General features: G+C 41.8%; 1 protein-coding gene across 19 annotated transcripts in view; it reads left to right on the top strand.

Annotated features, from left to right (window-relative positions):
• Positions 1 to 22823, top strand: part of USP54 (ubiquitin specific peptidase 54) — a 133241-nt gene that overhangs the window by 107149 nt on the left and 3269 nt on the right. For 9 of the 19 annotated variants that reach the window (XM_064374301.1, XM_064374304.1, XM_064374305.1 and 6 more), the window contains 5 exons: positions 2242 to 2361; positions 3275 to 3470; positions 5814 to 7186; positions 18049 to 18167; positions 18474 to 18614. In XM_064374301.1, the coding sequence (XP_064230371.1) occupies positions 2242 to 2361; positions 3275 to 3470; positions 5814 to 7186; positions 18049 to 18167; positions 18474 to 18614 (1949 nt within the window). The other 10 variants (XM_064374313.1, XM_064374309.1, XM_064374314.1 and 7 more) reach the window with 7 other exon arrangements.

Below are 22823 nucleotides of genomic sequence, written 5' to 3'. Positions count from 1 at the left end.
GACAGTGAGGGGAATTCTACTTGCTGGGAAGAAACATACCCTTGAAATATTCTACCTGGAGCATCAGGGAAGTGGATCTGCCAAACAGGAGCCAGAACAAAGCCCAGTTTACTTTTGATTCCATGACAATTGATTCTCTAACCTCAAATAATTTGCATGGAGTTTACTTCTACAACTGCCCCATGTTAGAGTTTTTTTCTTCCTAGAATTTTTTTTTTTTTTTTTTTAAGATGGGGTTTCACCATGTTGGTCTGGCTGGTCTTGAACTCCCAACCTCAGATGATCCTCCCGCCTTGGCCTCCAAAGTGCTTGGATTACAGGTGTGAGCCACCGCGCCCAGCTCTTCCTAGAATTTATTTTAGGATGTAACTTTGTACCAAAAGAGACCAGCCTTCAAAATAGGAGTTCAGCTAAGCTGAGGTATCTACCTTAAATAGGCCATGAAACCTATATCTTAGTTTTGTTTTTCCTATAAAATGAATATATTGTTTTTGTAATTCAGAAACCCCACTTACAACAAATTGTGCTGAAGCAATATAAAGGTCCAACCTTCTAAGTGTAACCTTGTAACTTTGCTGGCTGTTTTCTGTTGACCACTTTTCTCTTTTTTATATATACTTAGAGAACCTTCCTGAGCTATGTAATCCTGTTTGGGGGCAGCTTTTTTCCTTTAATACTACTCTCTTTTGATTCAAGGTAATTGTTGCCTTATATTTCCCAAGACATTGTATTACTTTCCAAAATCAGTTTTAAATTCCTAATGCTTAGCTGTCTCTGTTTCGATAGTCTTTTTTTCCTTATTGACCTTAAGTTATATCACATTGGTGTCCCAGGTTTATTTTGCTTCTGAAAAGAGGGGTCTTGTCATTTCCCTTCTTTCATTTTTTTCTCTCTCTGCCAGTTGGGCAATAGATGAAAGTTGGGAGGAGATCTCACTGGCTATATTTCATTGACAATTCTCCATACACTCAGCATGAGCAAAGAATGGAGTGCTAAGATTCTGGAGGATAAGAATTGAAATTTAGTACAGTGATTGAGTACAGCTTGTGTAGATCTCCGTAGAGAACTTTAATTAAAAAAATGGCTGTAGCCACCACCTCTGATTATAAAGGTTGTATACATTTAGTTGATTCCAAATATCATGAGAGAACTTCAGGTCTGGGGAGTAAGGGAAACCACACCTCTAGAGTGGAACCTGAGTGCCAAGTTCTTCAGAACCAACCTGCTGTTTCCATTGTCTTCCCATTGCTCTCAAAAAGTCATGATGAATTAGGAAGTGAATGTTAGGGATGGGGAAGAGCCTTTCTTACTATGTCCAGCTGGAGGTAAGTGGAGGATGAGGGACATTATGGGAGAAGTGACTCAGACACTTCGACTTTTTTTCCCTGCAACCTTGTGAAGGCTCACTGGCAATCCCACTTGTAGGTGAACTTACATTACAGCTTGTTGCCAATTTATGATTCTGAGTAAGGAGAGTGAGAGTTCTTTTACAAAAATTTCTCTGCCTGTACTTTGTAGCCTTTTCATCTGCACCTGCTTTGGCATACATTCACTTTGAGAGGAGGATGGAATATTCCTTGCTCGCTGTATGGGAAGGTGACTTACTTGTTTTGGTGAGGAATGGCATGCTGAAAGTAAATACTTAGCAATGCTTATGAAAAGCATGTGTATGCAAACCAAGAATGAAAGCAGTTTAACTGCCCTGGCAAATACATTGAATTAGGAAGTGTAGACCATCTGTGACCAAGAGGTGTACTGATTTTCCAGTTTAGGGTGGTGCATAGAGGACTGGGAATTGGTGAAGTAAATAAGTGATGTGGATGACTGTCCACAGAATAATGAAGCTACCTTTCTCATAACATAGCAGTGAAGGTCTCAGTGGACATCCAGGGTGTTCTGACACTAGTTGGCAAGAATTGCTCTGGAAAAGAGCAGTTCAATTCCAGGCATAAGAATATATGGAATACTTTGTTCTTTTCTTGAGGGACTTCCTAAGGGTCTTGGTGTTGGAATATGTGGCCATTAATGGCATGCCTCTCTTTCATGGCCTTGGTAACATCTTGGTTAAGGCAAAATGGATGTCCTGCTTGTTTCAAAGAATTATTAATAGCAATAGACAGTTGGATTAAGGATAGACCAATGGCTTAGCAGCAAGGATCTCTGTGTACTGAAGGGAAACAACAGTACACAAGAAAAGTTGGAATGAATTGTAATGAAAATGAAAAGTGCTGGCCCTTTCAGGGAGGAATGACGGCTTTGAGAGGTCCCTGCAAGAGGCAGAGTCAGTGTTTGAAGAGTCACTGCACCTGGAACAGGAAGGAGACTGTGCTGCAGCTTTGGCTCTCTGTAATGAAGCTATCTGTAAGTAACTCTAACTGCTATGGCTATGGCACTTTTGACTAACTTCACAATAGGTATTATTAGTGTTGTCACTCAGACAGGATAAAAACAGTGTCTCCTCACTCTTGCTCTCCCAAACTGAGGTCCCTTAGCTGTCTTTGCCCTTCAGATTTCTAAGTGTGCCTGGCACTGTCACTTTGGCCTATGGATATTTACCAGAATAGCCTCAGCAAGGAATCCATAGATGATTTCTCCAGTCATGCTTACCTTCTTATTCCAGGATAAAGTTAGACCTCACATGTGAGATTAGTCTGCTATTTTGCTAGTCACTGACTAGTGAGTTGGAACTTATAGAAGGAAAACTGAATAAATTGGCTATGACTGCCCAGGCCTGTAACTTTTTACTTAAATATTTGATTCTTTCTGTTTCTCTCCTACCTTCATAGTATACAGCTCCATAAGCTTACAGCAAGAGACTAAGGCTTAGATTTGGTATCAGCTTCTTGTATGTGACCCACAAGAAGCTGTGGTCTGTAAAGACAGATGCAGATTTGGATCTTATTTCTGCGTTGGCCATTGGGAAGAGAGGGTTGAGAGTAGAGTGTGGAGACCGGAGTCAGACAGGTCAGTTGCAAAGGACAAGAGTGGCAATGTCTAAGATGGAAGCACTGGTTTGTCTTCCTGATTTATTTTAGTTTTGTTTTGTTTTTTAATTTAGATTAACCTGTTTGGCCTCCATGGCTTCCATCAATGTTCCTTATAGCCAGAGGCAGCTCTGTGTCCTGGACAACATATGCATGGTCCATGCCTTGCATTCCTGCTGCATATTTTGAGTTTTATTGCATATCTTTGCTCATTTTTGTTCAATTTTATTCTTTTTATTTTTGTTTGTGTTTTGTGTTCTGTTTCTGCTATATTTTCTTTTGCATTTTAGCTAAACTAAGACTTGCCCTGCATGGTGCCAGCTGTAGCACGCACAGCAGAGCCCTAGTCGATAAGAAGTTGCAAATCAGTATTCGAAAAGCACGGAGCCTGCAGGATCGCATGCAGCAGCAGCAGTCATCACAGCAGCCGTCGCAGCCCTCAGCCTGCCTCCCATCCCAGGCGGGGACTCTCCCTCAGCCGACAAGGTAGTGCTTGGGAACCACGTTAGTGTATGGACGCCAGGGGAAGAAGTGACCATGAGTACTCTATAGCAAGAGCTCTCATTGTCTTGGCAACTGAAGGGGAGATAGGAGTCCTCTGAAAAGATTTTCTGCTTTCAGGTCAGACATACAGTGAAAAACTCATTGTATTGCTGGTCCTTTCCTTAATAATTCCAAGCATGCAAAAAGTACAACATAATAGGTAGACCATTTGTCCACATTTCCTATGGATAACTTTAGCCCTGGACTTGTGTAATAACATGACTGTTATATTTATATATATTATGTTCTTAGACATTTGACTCCACATTTCCCGTGGGTGACTTTAGCCCTGGGCTTGTGTAATAACACGAATATTGTATTTATATATATTATGTTCTTTTTTTTTTTTTTTTTTTTAAAGACGGGGTTTCGCTATGTTGGTCAGTCTGGTCTTGAACTCCCAACCTCAGGTGATCCACCCGCCTTGGTCTCCAAAGTGCTTGGATTACAGGCGTGAGCCACCGTGCCTGGCCTATATATTATGTTCTTAGACGTGGCAATCTGGGCTACATTTCATGTTGTAGTAGCTATTTATTTTGGGATTTCAATGCTTCCTCTCCTTATGGAAGCAGAGAAAGTAGTCTTTCTTGCTCTGATTGCACCATGGAGAAGAGACACGAAGATTTCCTTTGCTTTGCTTCTTTATGGTCAGGACTAGTAAAAAAGTTCCAGTAGTCATTGTTGTAGTTCTCACATCTTAGCCCTTGAATTTGGCTTTTACTTAGAATAATTTAAATAAAAATTAATTTGAACTGTTAATAATTCTGAGTAGCTTTCAAAATATAAATTAATAAATGTTATAAATTAACATTTTTTTCTGAGACAGGATCTTGTTTTTTCACCCAGGCTGGAGTGCATTGGCACAATCAAAGCTTACTGCAGGCTCAACCTCCTGGGCTCAATGTTCAAAAATGGTTAACTGCTAGGCATGATGGCTCACACCTATAATCCTAGATCTTTGGGAGGCCGAGGAGGGCAGATTATTTGAGTCAAGGAGTTTGAGACCAGCCTGGGCAACATGGTAAAACCCTGTTTCTACAAAAAACACAAAAAATTTAGCTGGGCACGGTGGTGCATGCCTGTGGTCCCAGCTACTTGGGAGGATGGAGTGGAAGAATTGGTTGAGCCTGGTAGGTCGAGATTGCAGTGAGCTGTGATGGTGCTGCCACACTCCAGCCCGGGTGACAGAGCAAGGCCTTGTCTAAAAAAAAAATGCAGGTCTATTTGATGCTAAAGCACATGTCCTTAACCATTATGTAATATTGCCTTTTATGATTAGGCGTCCCATATTAGTATATCATATTCTTCATAATGTTATAAGGGTGACTGGGTGACTATACCCTCAAAAGTTTATAGTATATTTTCATTCAAATTTAAACACTTGTTTTGAATATAAGCAATTTAGATAGCTAACCCCTTTCCAGAAAACTTACACAACTTGATGTATGTGAGTGATTGAGATTTTATTTAAGTCCTTGTAACGTTGAATTTTTAAAGTCAGAAGTACAAAACAATTAGTGAGAAACCAACTAAATACAGTTAATCCCTACTCCTACTCCTAAATCTCAAGAGTCATAGTGCTTTGGAGAAGCATTGCAGTGACTAAGAGAACCAAACTTCATTGACTTTACAAGTGGACAGAGGCAGTGAGGAGCCCTATAGGCCCGAGTTGGCCCGCACAAAGGGGCTTGTCCGTTCACTGACTGAGCAATTCCAGTTTATAAAAACACATTTGAAATGATTGATTTCTGTGTAGCCCCATGAGCCCAAATCACCCTGTGTTTCGTAAATGTGGCCTGATGTTTCCTTTGGCTGGGCTGCCTCTCAGGACTCCAGGTAGGACTTGCCTCCCTGTATAGCATCCTGGATTTTTGCTGTTTGGTATGAGTGATTTTCAGGCTTTGCTTACCTTCCATGTCATCTGCATGTGAGACTAGCTAATTTTGTTTCCTAATTTGCAAATAGAATGTGATTAGAATGGGACTTCACAGGTAGTGAAGAATATTGGCAAGGGCTCCACTTAATGTTACTGTGTACCTTTGGTGAGGGCATTTAATAAAGAGGATTAATATTACCTATTTACCGGGTGTGAGCTGACTGTGTGCCTTTTCTTTTGTGTTACTCTGAACTATTGACTTTATTGTGCTTGTCTTCTGTTTATTTTTCTGTTTATTTTTACCATTCCCTGTGTGAGTAGCTAGAAATGAGAATGGAATGAACAGTTCTTTCTGTAAGCATTCCTGTCAGTCAAGGCGGCTTATGACTAACTCTCTCCATTTGTTTCAGTGAACAGCCTATCCCGCTCCAAGTATTGTTAAGCCGAGAGGCCCAACTGGAACACTGCACGGATACAGAGTTTGGGGCCAGTTCTTTCTTCCGTTCACCTGCTTCCTGCCATGAGTCACACTCATCACTATCTCCAGAGTCATCTGGCCCACAGCACAGCTCCCCTAGTAGATCTGCCTTGAAGCTTCCGACTTCAGTTGAAATAGACAACATTGAACCCTCAGTATTCCATAGTCAAGGTTTACCCAAAACACCAGGGTGGACTGAGAAGAATTCTCATCATAGTTGGGAGCCACTGGATGCCCCAGAGGGTAAGCTGCAACGCTCTAGGTGTGACAACAGCAGTTGCAGCAAGCTCCCTCCACAAGAAGGAAGAGGCATTGCTCAAGAACAGCTGTTCCAAGAAAAGAGGGATCCTGCTAACCCATCCCTGGTGATGCCTGGAATAGCCACCTCAGAGACAGGAGATGAACACAGCCTAGACTGCAGTCCTTCAAATTCATCAGCTCAGCCCAGTCTTTCCCTGTATAGAGCCTGCCACCCCATAATGCCTGTTGCTTCTTCATCTGTGCTTCACTCCCCTGATCCTGTGCAGAAAACTAACCAATGCCTCCAAGCTCAAAGCCTGAAAACTTCATTGACTTTACAAGTGGACAGAGGCCGTGAGGAGCCCTATAGACCAGAGTTTCCCAGCACGAAGGGGCTTGTCCGTTCACTGGCTGAGCAGTTCCAGAGGATGCAGGGTGCCTCCATGAGGGATAGCACAGGTTGCAAGGATAGAAGTTTGTCAGGTATTCAAAGGAAGAACTCTTCCCCTTCTGATTCTAAGCCTCCTTTCTCACAGGGTCAAGAGAAAGGCCAATGGCCATGGGCAAAGCAACAATCCTCTTTGGAGGGTGGGGACAGACCTCTTTCCTGGGAAGAGTCCACTGAACATTCTTCTCTTGCCTTAAACTCTGGGCTGCCTAATGGTGAAACTTCTAGGGGAGAACAGCCCAGGTTGGCAGAGCCAGACATACACCAAGAGAAGCCGTCCCAAGTGAGAGATGCTAGGTCTAAGGATCTGGGCAGCAGTACTGACTTGGGGACTTCTTTGCCTTTGGATTCTTGGGTGAATGTCACAAGGTTCTGTGATTCTCAGCTTAAACATGGGTCCCCTGGGCCAGGAATGAACTCCTCCCTTCATGATTCCCATACATGTGTAACCTATCCAGAGAGAAATCACATCCTTTTGCATCCACATTGGAACCAAGACACAGAGCAGGAAACCTCAGAATTGGAGTCTTTGTACCAGGCCAGTCTTCAGTCTTCTCAAGCTGGCTCTTCTGGATGGGGGCAGCAGAATATGGCCTGGCACTCACTTAGGCAAACAGGTAAGAATGCAACCAGGGGTTGTGGGAGGATTGAGGATCATATAAAAGCTGAAAGTGCTGGGTGTGGTGGCTCACGCCTGTAATCCCAGCACTTTCAGAGGCTGAGGTGGGTAGATCACCTGAGGTCAGGAGTTTGAGACCACCCTGGCCAACATGGTGAAACCCTGTCTCTCCTAAAAATACAAAAATTAGCTGGATGTGGTGGCGGACGCCTATAATCCCAGCTACTTGGGAGGCTGAGGCAGGAGAATTGCTTGAACTCAGGAGGTGGAGGTTGCAGTAAGCCGAGATCGCACCACTGCATTCCAGCCTGGGTGAAAGAGCAAGACTCCATCTTGAAAAAAAAAATTAAAAATTAAAAAAGCTGAAAGCAGGTAAAGATCAGAAGAAGAGGATGTTCTATACAGATGGTATCCCCAGCTTAGTAGGAGGTAGTAGAACTTTTGACTTTACTCAGAAAGCCTTCAGGACAAGAACTAGGCATTTTTCTGGCTAGAGTGGAGGAAGGAGCAGAATTAACACTCACAGGCAACTTCCCTCCTTCTAAAGTAAGAGACTACTAAGTATTTGCCCATGACTTTTCTAGTATGCTGTGCTAAATAATGGTTCACAGGTCTTTGAGAGTAATTCAGCATGAAATGGGGGAGGCTGAAAGGAAAATACATTCTTTTATGGCTTAAAAATCCCAAGATTCAGCCTCCAGGTCCACTTTGCAGTAGGATGTCCATATGCTCAGTGTGGACATTTTCAGATCATACTGAACCAGCAATATCAAGACCTTCCCTGATCCCTTTAGGAACAGTCAAGTTTAGCGTTCATGGAATTTTCAATGTAGCATATGCCTACAGGGTAGCTATTCACTGAGATAATACAGAAGGAAGAGTAGAGCCTACACCTGAAGTGCACATCATAGTTCTGGAAATTGAAGACATGAATAATGTTTTCACTTACACTGATGTACTTAACTCCAAAGCCTGAACTGTTTTCCTGGTTCCAACATTAACTCAGTATAAATTTGGACAAGTCACTTAATATCCCAGGGCCAAGGTTTTACCTGTAAAATGTGAGAATTGGTTCAGTGATTTTTTAAAAAAGCTATGGTCTAACTCTAAAATGACACGTATGACATGAAATTGAACTTGGAGGCTGGGGGCAGTGGCTCATGCCTGTAATCCCAGCACTTTGGGAGACTGAGGTGGGGAGATCACCTGAGGTCAGGAGTTTGAGGCCAGCCTGGCTAACATGGAGAAACCCCATGTCTACTAAAAATACAAAAATTAGCTGGGCATGATGACATGTGCCTGTAATCCCAGCCACGCAGAAAACTGAGGCAGGAGAATCACTGGAACCCGGGAGGCAGAGGCTGTAGTGAGCCGAGATTGTGTTATTGCACTCCAGCCTGGGCAACAAGAGCGAAACTCTATCTCAAAAAAAAAAAAGAAAAAGAAAAAAAAAATTGAACTTGGAGCACTTTATCCTTAGCTTGGCTATGACAGTTTCTGTAATGGTACAGGTTCCTTGCATATTGACAACCAACATTTAATTACAGCTAAGTAAGTGTTTATTGAGTATTTAGTGTGTTCCCCAGAGCCCTGGGGGGAATACCATATAAATGTAAGATTTGATATTAGGATACATTCCTGAGGATCCGTATCCTAGTGTAGGTTTTGCAATAACATTTACTAAGTGATCTTTAGGTACGTAGGACTGGATGATACTGGAAAAATCTAAAGAATAAGTGAAAGCTGGAGTCTGCCTCAATGAGCTTTCTTTCTAAAGAAGCAAGAAAACACACTTTTTTTTTTGAGATGGAGTCTCACTCTGTTGCCCAGGCTGGAGTGCAGTGGCACTATCTCGGCTCACTGCAGCCTCCGCCTCCTGGGTTCAAGCTGATTCTCCTGCCTCAGCCTCCTGAGTAGATGGGATTACAGACATGTGCCACCACACCTGGCTGATTTTTTATTTTTAGTAGAGACAGGGTTTCACCATGTTGGGTAGGCTGGTGTCATACTCCTGACCTCAGGTGATCCACCCACCTCAGCCTCCCAAAGTGCTGGGATTACAGGCGTGAACCACTGCACCTGGCCACAAATAATTATTTAAAGAATAATAATAAAAATACAAAATAATAAATTGCAAAATTGAGCTAACTAGTTGAAAGTTAAACTTTTTTTTTTTTTTGAGACTTAGTTTCACTCTTGTTGCTCAGACTGGAGTGCAATGGCATGATCTTGGCTCACTGCAACTTCCACCTCCCAGGTTCAAGCTGTGGCAGGTGCCTGTAATTTCAGGTACTCAGGAGGCTGAGGCAGGAGAATCACTGGAACGGGGCAGCAGAAGTTGCAGTGAGCCAAGATCGAACCACTGCACTCCATCTCAAAAAAAAAAAAAAAAAAAGCCAGGTACGTTGGTTCATGCCTGTAATCCCAGCACTTTGGGAGGCCAAGGCAGGCAGATCATCAGGTCAGGAGATCGAGATCATCCTGGCTAATACGGCGAAACCCTGTCTCTACTAAAAATACAAAAAATTATCTGGGTGTGGTGGCACATGCCTGTAGTCACAGCTACTCGGGAGGCTGAGGCAGAAGAATCACTTGAACCCGGGAGGTAGAAGGTTCAGTGAGCCAAGATCGCGCCGCTGCACTCCAACCTGGGAGACAGAGCGAGAGTCCATCTCAAAAAAAAAAAAAGTTAGCTGGGCATAGGAGTGCATGCCTGTAATCCCAGCTACTTGAGAGACTGAGGCATGAGAATCACTTGAACTAGGGAGGCAGAGGTTTTGGTGAGCTGAGATTGTGCCATTACACTCCAGCCTAGGCAACAAGAGCAAAACTCCGTCTCAAAAAAAAAAAATTATTAAAAAACAAAAACAGTCCGGGCGCAGTGGCTCACTTCTCACAAAAAGTGTAATCCTAGCACTTTGGGAGGCTGAGGTGGGCAGATCACTTGAGGTCAGGAGTTCGAAACCAGCTTGGCCAACATGGTGAAACCCTGTCTGTACTAAAAATACAAAAAAATTAACCACGTATGGTGGTGGATGCCTGTAATCCCAGCTCCTTGGGAGGCTGATGGCAGGAGAATTACATGAACCCAGGAGGTGGAGGTTGCAGTGAGCCGAGATCATGCCACTGCACTCCAGCCTGGGCGAAAACAAAAACAAAAAATCTCTTCTGTTACCCAAAATAGCAACATTTTGTATTGTAGGTAGTTTGAAAATACATAAAGTATCAAAAATCACTGATAATGTCACTCAATATTTTCATAAGCTTAACCTTTGGTTTTCTTTCTTTTTTTTTTTTTTTTTGATACGGAGTCTCGCTCTTGTTACCCAGGCTGGAGTGCAATGGCAGGAGCTCGGCTCACCACAACCTCTGCCTCCTGGGTTCAGGCAATTCTCCTGCCTCAGCCTCCTGAGTAGCTGGGACTACAGGCATGCGCCACCATGCCCAGCTAATTTTTTGTATTTTTAGTAGAGACGGGGTTTCACCATGTTGACCAGGATGGTCTCGATCTCTTGACCTCATGATCCACCCGCCTCAGCCTCCCAAAGTGCGGGATTATAGGCGTGAGCCACCGCGCCCGGCCGTTGGTTTTCATTTTTAAACACATATACTATATATTGTTTTAGTTTTGCAAAAGGCAGTATCTTTACAGTATATGTATACAGTTTAGTCTCATGACTTTCTCATGTTATAACTGTGAGCATTTGCTGTAAAAACTACCTTTAATGGTTATAAAGTATTTTATATAAATGTACTATAGTGTATTTCTTCAGCCATCCTACCGTTCTACTATTGTTGAATATTTAGATTACTTACAATTTTTTTTTTTTTTTTTTTTTTTTTGAGGCAGTCTCGCTCTGTCATCCAGGCGGGAATACAGTGGTGCAACCTTGGCTCACTGAAACCACCTCCCAGGTTCAAGTGATTCTTCTGCCTCAGCCTCCAAGTAGCTGGAACCATAGGCACATGCCAACATGTCTGACTAATTTTTTGTATTTTTAGTAGAGACGGGGTTTCACCGTGTTGGCCAGGCTGGTCTTGAACTCCTGGCCTCAAGTAATCCACCTACCTCAGCCTCCCAAAGTGTTGGGGCTATAAGCATGAGCCACTGTGCCTGGCTTATAATTTTTTAATAACATAGTACTGTGATGAATATCTTTGTACTTAAGTGGCCACATTTCTCATGAGCTCCATAGAATAAACTTTTAGAAGACTAATAACTAGTTGAATGTTATAAACTTTTTTTTTTTTTTTGAGACAGGGTCTTGTGTTGTCTTGGCTGGAGTGCAGTGGCATGATCATGGCTCACTGTAGCCTTGACCTTCTTGGCTCAAGAGATCCTCCCACCTCAGCCCCCTGAGTAGTTGGGCCTACAGGCATGCACTACTATACCTGAAAATTCGAATGCTATAAACTTAAAAAAATATCTTGATACATACTGGCCAGTTAGCCTTGAAGAAGACTATACTTCTGAAAACAGTATGAAAGGGTACTTATTGACCATTAATTTTTTTTATCTTGTAGTGTACAGAAATGAATTTTTAAAATCTAGTAGTCAATGAGTTCTCAATATATTTGTCAGATCAGGCTGAGCCTGATGGCTCATGCCTGTAACCCCAGCTACTTGGGAGGCTGAGGCAGGAGAATCACTTGAGGCCAGGAGTTTCAGGCTGTACTGTGCTATGACCATATGCCTGTGAATAGCCACTCTCCTCCAGCCTGGGCAACATAGTGAGACCTTATCTCTAAAAAAACAAAAACAAAACTTGTCAAATCAAACTAGTCTTTATTTTTGTTAGAGGCCCTGGTTTAAAAACTAAGTCCTTAAGAAGTGACATGACAGACTGGGTGCAGTGGCTCATGCCTATAACACCTGCACTTTGGGAAGCCAAGATTGGAGGATCATTTGAGCCCAGGAGTTCAAGACCAGCTGGTCAACGCAGTAAGATCCCCATCTCTACAAAGACTGAGAAAATTAGCTGAGTGTGGTGGCACACACCTGCAGTCCCAGCTACTTGGGAGGCTGAAGCAAGAGGGTCAACTGAGCTCAGGAGGTTGAGGCTGCAGTGAGCTTTGATTGTGCCACTGGACTCCAGCCTGAGAAACAGAACAAGACCCTGTCTCAAAAAAAAAAAAAAGGATTGATATGACATAGAATAAAGAAGTGATCAGGTGGAATTAATCAGGAAGTAGATGATGAAGGAAAATGCCAATTAGGATCCGTATGTGAAAAAATAGATTTGAGAGGAGTCCTTTATCTTATTATAAAATATTTACTAAGTGCCATATTACTTTACTTTTTAAATTTTATTTTATTTTTTTTGAGACAGAGTCTTGCTCAGTTGCCCAGGTTGGAGTGCAGTGGCAGGATTTCGGCTCACTGCAACCTCCACCTCCTAGGTTCAAGAGATTCTCATGCCTAAGTCTCCCAAGTAGCTGGATTACAGGTATGTGCCACCATGCCTGGCTAATTTTTGTTTATTTTGTAGAGACAGCTACTCAGGAGGCTGAGGTAGAAGGACTGGGCATTCCAGCCTGGGCAACAACAGGAGTCAATGATCATAAATATATATGCACCCAATATAGGAACACCCAGATACATAAGATAAGTTCTTAATGACTTATAAAGAGACTTGGACTGCCCAAGTTCAAAGTACCATTATGTAATGTCCTTCTTTGTTTCTTTTAGTCTTTGTTACTATTTAAGTCCATTTTGTCAGAGACAAAAAATAAAATAATGTACAGCGGAAAGGACAGTGGCAGGGAAGTGGCTATAGCTAAATCAAAACTGGCCATATGTTGATAACTGTGCAAGATAATCACTGTGGAAGCTGGTTATAAGTACCTGGAGGATTATTATAACATTTACTTTTATTTATTTATATATTTTTAAACAAAGTTTCGCTCTTGTGGCCCAGGTTGGAGTGCAGTGCCATGATCTCGGCTCACTGCAACCTCTGCCTCCTGGGTTCAAGTGATTCTCCTGCCTCAGCCTCCCGAGTAGCTGGGATTACAGGAGTCTGCCACCATGCCCAACTAATTTTCTGTATTTTTAGTAGAGACAGGGTTTCACCACGTTGGCCAGGCTGGCCTTGAACTCCTGACCTCAGGTGATCCGTCCACCTTGGCTTCCCAAAATGGGATTACAGGTATGAGCCACTGTGCCCAGCCTACTCTTATTCTTTATTTTTGAATATATTTGAAATTTCCCACAACAAAAGTTAATTTTTTAGATATCTATAAGATGATTGGGGCATTTAATCCATTTAAATTTAGGATTAATATTGATATTTGTGAGTTTAATATTGTTGTTTAATGCTAGCTGGCTATTTTGCCCATTAGTTGATATAGATTCTTCATTATGGAGATACTCTTTACCTTTTGGTAAGTTTTTGGGATGACCGATACTGGTTGTTCCTTTCTGTGTATAGCGCTTCTTTCAGAAGCTCTTGTAAAGCAGGCCTGGTGGTGATGAAATCTCTGAGTGCTTGCTTGTTCATGAAAAATTTTATTTTTGCTTCATTTATGAAGCTTAGTTTGGCTGGATATGAGATTCTGGGTTGAAAATTCTTTTCTTTGAGGATATTGAATATTGACCCCCACTCTCTTCTAGTTTGTAGGGTTTCTGCTGAGAGATCTGCAGTGAGTCTGATAGGCTTCCCTTTATGGGTAATCTGACCTTTCTCTCTAGCTGCCCTTAGAATTTTCTCCTTTATTTCAACCCTGGTGAATCTAACGATTATGTGTCTTGGGGTTGCTCTACTTGAGGAGTATCTTTGTGGTGTTCTCTGTGTTACCTGGAGTTGAGTATTGTCCTGCCTTACTAGGTTAGGAAAGTTTTCCTGAATAATATCCTGAAGAATATTTTCCAGCTTGGATTCATTCTCTTCATGACAGTCAGGTACACCTATCAAATGTAAATTAGGTTTTTTCACGTAGTCCCATATTTCTTGGAGACTTTGCTCATTCCTTTTTACTCTTTCTTCTCTAATCTTGTCTTCTCGTTTCATTTCATTAAGTTGGTCTTCAACTTCTGATATCCTTTCTTCTGCTTGATCAATTCGAGTGTTAAAACCTGTGCATACTTCGTGGCATTCTCGTATTGTATTCTTCAGTTCCATTAATTCACTTTTATTCTTCTTTAAATTGTCTATTCTCATTAGGATTTCGTCAAACCTTTTTTCAAAGTTAGTTTCTTTACACTGGGCTAGAACATGTTCTTTTAACTCACAGAAGTTTCTTATTATCCACCTTCTGAAGCCTAATTCTGTTAATGGAACACACTCATTCTCCATCAGGCCTTGTTCCCTTGTTGATAAGGAACTGTGATCCCCTGTAGAGGGAGAGGCATTCTGATTTGGGGTATTCTCAGCCTTTTTACGCTGGTTTCTTCCCATCATTGTAAATTTATCCACCTGTCGTCTTTGTAATTACCGACTTTCAAATTAGGTCTCTGAGTGGACGTCTGACTTGTTGATTCCCAGCACCGAATCTGAGCAACCCACTGCGCCGGCTTAAACAGTGGCGTTGAGATTCATGGTGCTTTTCTGCCCGGGAATCTCCGGTCTGGCTTCCTTCTTGAGTGCCTTTTTCAATCAGCTGAATAGGCGACTCTGCCTTCCCGGAATTCCAAACATTGACCAAAAGGGGACCCAGTCCCGTTTACTCTGCACCAAGAACTGCCACGCCGAGGTGCCAGCAAAATCGCTGCACCAGCCACAAGAGTTGCGCTGGCGACCCGTGGGGCTCCTCCGCTGGGAATCTCCTGGTCCATGAGCAACAAAGATTCGTCTAAAAGTGTGGCGTCCTCTCATTCTCTGTGCTTTCACTGGGAGCTACAATCCTGAGCTGCTAGTAATTGGCTATCTTGGATCCCTCTCCTAGAAGAATATTTTCAATATCTAAAAATAAGAATATTTAATAGGAAGTTTTTTGTATTTCATACACCATATCAGCACATACATAATGTCCAGTAGTCTTTCTTTTGTTATGACTGATCAGTGAGTAGACATCATCTTAATCCTATCTTCTATTGAATCTAGAAATTCCCTTACAAATGGCCACCTCTACCTGTGCTTAAATTCTTTTTTTTGTTTTTTTTTTTTGGCAGAGTCTTGTTCTGTTGCCCAGTGTGGAGTGCAGTGGTATGATCTCAGTTCATTGCAACCTCTGCCTCCCAGGTTCAAGTGATTCTCCTGCCTCAGTCTCTCAAGTATCTGGGATTACAGGTGCGTGCCACCGCATCTGGCTAATTTTTGTATTTTTAGTAGAGACAGGGTTTTGTCATGTTGGCCAGCCTGGTCTTGAACTTTTGACCTCAGGTTATCTACCTGCCTCAGCCTCCCAAAGTGCTGGGATTACAGGTGTGAGCCACTGCACCCTGCCTTCTTTTAAAGGAATCAGAATCTACTCCCTTAAGGAGGTTCCAGTGGCCACCTTCTTATCTAGGAATCACACTTGGCTTGATTAGAGAAACACTCAATTCTAAACATTGCTATGTAATTCTTTTCTTTTCTTTTCTTTTTTTGAGACAAGGCCTTTCTCTGTCACCCAGGCTGGAGTACAGTGGCATGAACATGGCTCACTGCAGTTTCAACCTTCCAGGCTCAAGTGATTCTTCTGCCTTCGCCTCCCGAGTACAGTTGGAGCCACCATACCTGGCCAATTTTTTAATGCTTTTTCTTCTTCTTTTTTTTTTAAGAGATGGTGTCTCGCTATGTTGCCTAGGCTGGTCTTGAACTCCTGGGCTCAAGCGATCCTACTACCTCAGCCTCTCAAAGTGCTGGGATTACAGGCATGAGCTACCATGCCCAGCCATAGCTGCAATTCTTAAACCTGGCTACCTAGTCATCTGAGGAGTGGCTCAGAAAACCTCAAAAAACACATATATACAGAAGTAATTTTATAGAAATAAGAACATAGCACACATGCTGTTTTTATTATAGACAACTTTCCTGTCCCTTCTCTCAGTCAATCCTTACCTCCCCAGGTGATTATCTAGTGTGCATGCATTGTATTTTTCTGTTCATACAATCCTGTGTAGAACTACATATACATAAAGTGTGTTTTTTTTTTTTTTTTTTTGCTTATAGATCATTTTACAGGTTTTTTTTCTTTTAATGCAACAATATTTCATTAAAATTCCCTTAAATAATCTAATTTAACTCAGTTCATTCTTGTTAAGTGACTGGACAATATTTGGTAATTAAACCATAATGTATTTAGGTAGTCTTCTATAGATGGGCACTACTTTATTTCTAGTTTTTGGCTACTATAAATTATGTCAGCAGAAAACATTCTTGGTTGGGTGTGGTGGCTCACGCCTGTGATCCCAGCACTTTGGGAGGCTGCGGTGGTCGGATCATGAGGTCAAGAGATCAAGACCATCCTGGCCAACATGGTGAAACCCTATCTCTACTAAAAATATAAAAGTTAGCTGAGCGTGGTGGCCCGCACCTGTAGTCCCAGCTACTCAGGACCCCAAAGCAGGAGAATCGCTTGAACCTGGGAGGCAGAAGTTGCAGTGAGCCGAGATGGTGCCACTGCACTCCAGCCTGGTGACAGAGCGAGACTTCATCTCAAAAAAAAAAAAAAAAAAAAAAAAAAAATTCTTATACATATGTTGTTATGAATTGGTATTTTTTCTTCCTCTTCCCAGGATTAGAATTGTTGGGCAACAGGATAAATATATTTTTGATTTTATTGGAGATTACCAGGTTGCTTTTTAGGAAGCTATTACAACATTTCAGATTTCTCCAAATAGTGTTCAAGGATATTTTCTTAGGCTTTTTGGGAACCTTTCAAAAATGAAAATTTCCAGGCTCCAACCACAAATCTTCTGATCTCAGGTCTGTGGTAACATTCAGGAAGCTATATTTTTAAAAGTTCCCAGATGAATCTGAGGTGGTATTGAAAGCACTGCATTTAAGTACCCAGGAATATTAAAAATAACTGGTCTTACAGTACTTACATGAACAATATCAGCTTCAGCCAGATATATATATTAGAATCAAATTATCAAATCGAGACATGAATTGGCCACGACATATATAACAAATGTAGGTCAAGGGCATATACAGTTTCAGAATGGAAAACTTAATTAATTGGATTGGAGATAGCTTCTTGGTAGTCACCTATCCAATTTAAAGCAACTGTGAACAATCTGGAAAGATTTTGAAGAGAGGTAAGCATTTAGTGGTTGGTTAGAATTTAAGTGATTGAGAGAAGCTCAGAGGAAAGTAAAAGAGCATTACACATGTAAAACATTCCTGAGGATCTCCTGCTCAGAGAAAAGATGTCACCAGGTGAGATGATAAGAGTACTGTGCTGAAAATCAAGAGGCTTTAATTTAATCTTGGTTAAACTACTAAACTGTCAGACCCTGGAACTCATTTTCCTGTTACATAAAATGAAGAGGTTTGATAGATGATGATTATGATCATTTCAATTCTGAACTAGACTGGAGATGATAATTTCCTTTGTCACCACACATACTCTAGAAAATCACTGTGTTAGATAATTTCCTCTGTCTGTAAGTCTTGAGCCCAAGTCTGACAGAAGCTGATTATGTTTACAAAAATGAAATGAAGCAAGATGGGGACATTCAGTTGTTTGTCCACAGAGCCCGTTCTCTACAAAGTTTTTCAAGGGCTGTGATCTGAGACCCTTGTGGTCTACAGGAAACTATCCATATTCTAAGATTCTTATTTCTAAATTCCAGGAGCATGTCCTCCATTGAATTCAGGGATGCATATTTATTATTTAAAGAAACAAGAACTCTTGAGTTTGTGCTGCTAGGCTTAGCGATTAGGCCCCAGGAGAAGAGATGGCCTCAACTTCTATTTGTATTTTCCTCTTCAGGCTCTGCAGATGGCATGGGGAGGAGGTTGCACTCAGCTCCTGGTCCTGGTCTCTCAAAGACTCCAACAGCAGAAATGGAGCACGGTCTCCATGAAGCCAGAACAGTGCGTGCTTCTCAGGTAGCAGCCTCAGGTGCTAAGGTGCTGGGCCTGGGGTGGTATGTTGGGGAAGGAATTGTAGAGAGATGTGACTGGTAGGGATGATGATAAGGCAGAGGCATGGTGATATGGGGGCTATCAGAAGAAAATAAGTCTATGATTGGGCTTCTGTTGAATGAGAGGAAATTGATAGATGGCCACTATCTTACCAATACATTTAATTCAGGAGTCTTCCCCTATTCTTTCCCATACCCTGAGGATAGTGTCTGTGGGAAAACCATAAGTCTGGTATTATGTGTCTGCCTGTATGTGTCTGTGTGTTTGAAGGCTACACCTTACCGAGGCCTCAGCAGGGAGTGTGGGGAGGATGAGCAGTACAGTGCAGAGAACTTTCGCCGCATCTCACGCAGTCTCAGTGGCACCGTTGTCTCAGAGAGGGAGGAAGCTGCAGTTTCTTCCCACAGTTTTGTAAGTAGAATCAGGGTCTGTCTGTTCAGAGCATCCTCTTCCTTGCTAAGCAAAAGTACAGTGCAGGTGAAGAAGCAGGGAGAAAGCGAAGGTTGTAATGTGAGGAAAAGCCATGTGTACTCAGCAAAAATGACACAACAGTCATTATTTTATTTACAAGCATTCAGTTGGAGCCTAGAGAAATGTTCATTTCCTGTAGCAGTTCTGAAAGGCTGTGGGTGTTGTAGGGTTTCCTACGTGAGAAGAGTAATAATACTTGAGAGGAATCTGAGAAGCAGAGGCTGCTCATTGGGTAAGAACCCACTGCACTAATCAAAGGAAGAAGGGAAGAATTGGGATGGAGTATTATTTTGCTTTTTCCTCTCACCTCCAGTATGTGATTGAATAGAATCCAGTGTGTTTTCAATCTAAAGTGAAGCATTTGCATCAGCGAGAAAAGGAAAAAAGTCTTCTTGAGAATTTTCATATACTAATGCAGTAATGTGTAGTTGGAAGGGACAGGAAAGCCCAATCAATTTCACTCCCTTACCCAAGTTGAGTTTTCATTACAGTAGAGGTGAAGGTACAAAGTACCAGTGCATTGAAGATTGTCCACTAAGTCAGTTCAGTAAAAATGTAAAAACAGGTTTTAAATACGTGCTACAAAAATAAGGTATATGGTGAAAACCAAGTGTGTCTTCTACCAGCCCGTCAAATCCAGTTTCCCTCCTAAGAGGTACTCATTTTTCCTTTTTTTTTTTTTTGAGATGGAGTCTTGCCCTGTCACCCAGGCTGGAGTGCAGTGGCGTGATCTTGGCTCACTGCAACCTCTGCCTCCTGGGTTCAAGCGATTCTCCTGCCTCAGCCTCCCGAGTAGCTGGGAGTACAGGCGCCCACCACCACACCCAGCTAATTTTTGTATTTTTATTGGAGATGGGGTTTTACCATGTTGGCCAGGCTGGTCTTAAACTCCTGACCTCAGGTGATCCACCTGCTTTGGCCTCCCAAAGTGCTGGGACAGGCGTGAGCCATCGTGCCCGGCCTCATTTTTCCAATATTTAAAAATCAGCTGAGGCCAGGTGTGGTGGCTCATGCTTGTAATCCCAGCACTTTGGGAGGCTGAGTATGGTGGACCACCTGAGGGCAGGAGTTCGAAACCAGCCTGGCCAACATGGCGAAACCCTGTCTCTACTAAAAATATAAAAATTAGCCAGGCGTGGTGGCGGGTGCCTGTACTCCCAGCTACTGGGGAGGCTGAGGCAGGAGAATCGCTTGAACCCGAGAGGCAGAAGTTGCAATGAGCCAAGATTGAGTCATTGCACTCCAGCCTGGACGACAAAGGGAGACTGTCTCAAAAAAAAAAAAGCTGAATTTATAATAAGATTTATTTAATTTATTGTTCATAAATTCCTAAACAATTCTGAACAGGCTGCCATTCTTTTTTGGAAAAGGTGTACTCTCCTGCCTACCATTTGTTCACCTGTACTTTCTTTTTTTTCTTTGAGATGGAGTTTCGTTCTTGTTGCCCAGGCTGGAATACAATGGTGTGATCTCAGCTCAGCACAACCTCCGCCTCCCAGGTTCAAGTGATTCTCCTGCCTCAACCTCCCGAGTAGCTGGGATTACAGGCATGCACCAGCACGCCCAGCTAATTTTGTATTTTTAGTAGAGATGGGGTTTCTCTGTGTTGGTCAAGTTGGTCTTGAACTCCCGACCTCAGGTGATCCACCTGCCTCAGCCTCCCAAAGTGCTGGGATTACAGACATGAGCCACTGCGCTGGCCTGTTCTCATATACTTTCAGTGCATTTAATGGTGCAAATTGTTATTTTCCTAGGGGAGTTACTTCCTTTCTTCTGACTTCTGTATCATTTATTGATTCATTCTTTTTTTTATTTTTAAAAACTTTTTTCTTTATTCCTGTTTTCCTTTTTATCCAACATACTGTACAAGTTTAATGCCATTGATTCATTCTTTTAAATAAATGCTTATTGATTCTGTCACAAGATTCCTAGCACAAAAAAAAAACAAATAAGTGCTACTGAGTGTATGTTTTAGGTATTGTGCTAGGTGCTGGAGATACAATGGTGAGTTAGATGTAGTCCCTGCTTTTATGGCGCTTACAGTCTACAATGAGGGACAGATAAATAAACAATTATAATGTATTAAGGATTTGATCCTATGGGAACATAATAGAAGGGACATTTAAACCAAGCTTGAGGTATCATGGAAGGCTTCCTGGAAGAAGCAAAAAGAATATAGTACGTAAAAGAGAACTGAGCAAAAACTAACTGAATTAAAAGAAGCTTATTTAGTGTGGCAGAATTAGAAAGTCTGGTGAGGGGAGATGATGGAGAGTGTTAACAAGAGAGGCTGCAAAGAATATAAACAAGGGTCAGATAATGGACCACAGAGAGCCCTGTATATCACCATAAGTAATTTGAAAGGATAGAGAGAAGCCAATGTACTTGAGACCCGGTTAGAAAGTAAACATCAGTGGGAGTTGGTGCCTGCCTGGATATTGGGAGAGGGGAATAAAGGATGATACCCAAGTGTTATGGGTAGATAATGATATATTTGAGGGAAGATATGCATTCGGTTTTGCATATATTAAGCTTGAGTGGAGATATCTGGCAGGCCTTTGGAATGAGACATATAAGCTAGAAATTGAAAATTTGGAAATCATAGCCATTGAAAAGAGGAAAAGACTATTTCAGAAAGAGAAGAGGAGCCAGGACATATCCCTAAACAGCATCAGATTTAAGGTAGTTCTTCTGAAGAACCCTAAAAGGAGACTGGGAAAAAAAGACTAGAGAGATGGAAGGGAAACCAGGGATGTGCGGTACCACAGGCACCAATGGGAGAATGTTTAAAGAAGAAAGGAATAATTAACTATGTCACATGCTGAGAGAACTGGCACCTGGTCCTTATGTGGTATGATAAATGCCTATCTTGTGCCATCTTGTGGTAGGTGCTGTGAGCATACACTGATGAAACAACACAAATTCTGCCCTTGAATAGCTTGCAGTCTCATAAAGGAAATTAGACATATTGTCATATAGATTATTTTATTTAATGTGTTATTTACTAAGTGCCCACATTGTTCTAGGTACTGTTCAAAGTGCTGGGGATACAGAAGTAAAAAGAAATTGGGAGAAAGATAATAAACAAATAAATGATTTAATGCCAGACAATGATAAGTATGATAAAGAAGAATAAAATAAGGCAAGAGAATAAGGAGTAAAGAGGTAATAGTGGTTTTTTTGAGGGCTATTCCTGATAGTAGGGTAGTGAAGGAAATCAGCTCTAAGGAAATAACATTTGATCAGAGATCTCAGTGATGTGAAGGTGTGAGCCATCAGAAGAATATTCTTGGTAACAGAAACAGTAAGTATAAAGGCTCTGAGGTAGCAATGAGTTTGGTGTGTTTGAGAAACATTAAAGTTAGAATATAAAAGCTACAGGAATGATAGGAAATAAAGTGAGGAGCAGCAGGGCCATATCACATAGGACCTTGTAGGCCATGGTAAGGAGGAGTGGATTGGAGATAGGAAGAGCAGATTGAAGGCTGTTGCAGTAGTCCACGTGAGTTTAAATATAAAACCTATAGGTAGAAATGACAGCCCTTGGCAACTAGTGGAATTGTGGATAGGAAGTGGGAAATCAAGGTCATTGCCAATGTTTGAATATGGGTGATTTAGGAAAATGAGGTGCCAGGAGGAGGAGTTTGGAAGGATTTTGGTTCAGTTTTGGATATATTAGTGTTTCAGATGTTAAAAGGGGATATTTCTGGGTATTTACCATAAAAGTAGATAACTAATAGGGAGTAGAGCAGGACATAAGCATCCATAAATACAAACTTGACAGGCAAAAGAGGAAGCTGTGGAATGTGTAGCAGTGACAAGAGAGAAGATGGGGTAGAATTCTTGATTCTACATTTGAACATACATAGTTTTATTCTCAATGCTTAGAATAAGTATAGGATTTTTTTTTCCCATTCTCTCAGGCTTCTGAATTTCTCTCATTTCATTTTTATTTTTAAATTTCTATCTCAATCTCTCTCATTCTACTGTTAGCATTAAGGTGTTTGCTAAAGACCTGAATGTTAGGGTTGGGAAGGTGAGGGATATGAGGAAGACTGGGTAAGGGATGAGGATCTGAAGTTTGCAGTTTCTTAAAGGGCTGACAAGGGAAAGTGACTGAGTAAATTGGGTCCCTCTCCAGAACAAGGT

This window comes from Aotus nancymaae, unplaced genomic scaffold, assembly GCF_030222135.1.
Source record: "Aotus nancymaae isolate 86718 unplaced genomic scaffold, 86718_ANA_hifiasm-v0.15.2.pri h1tg000010l, whole genome shotgun sequence".
NCBI lineage: Eukaryota > Metazoa > Chordata > Mammalia > Primates > Aotidae > Aotus > Aotus nancymaae.
Note: the sequence above shows the minus strand (reverse complement) of the source record. Positions and strands in the feature narration are given on the sequence as shown.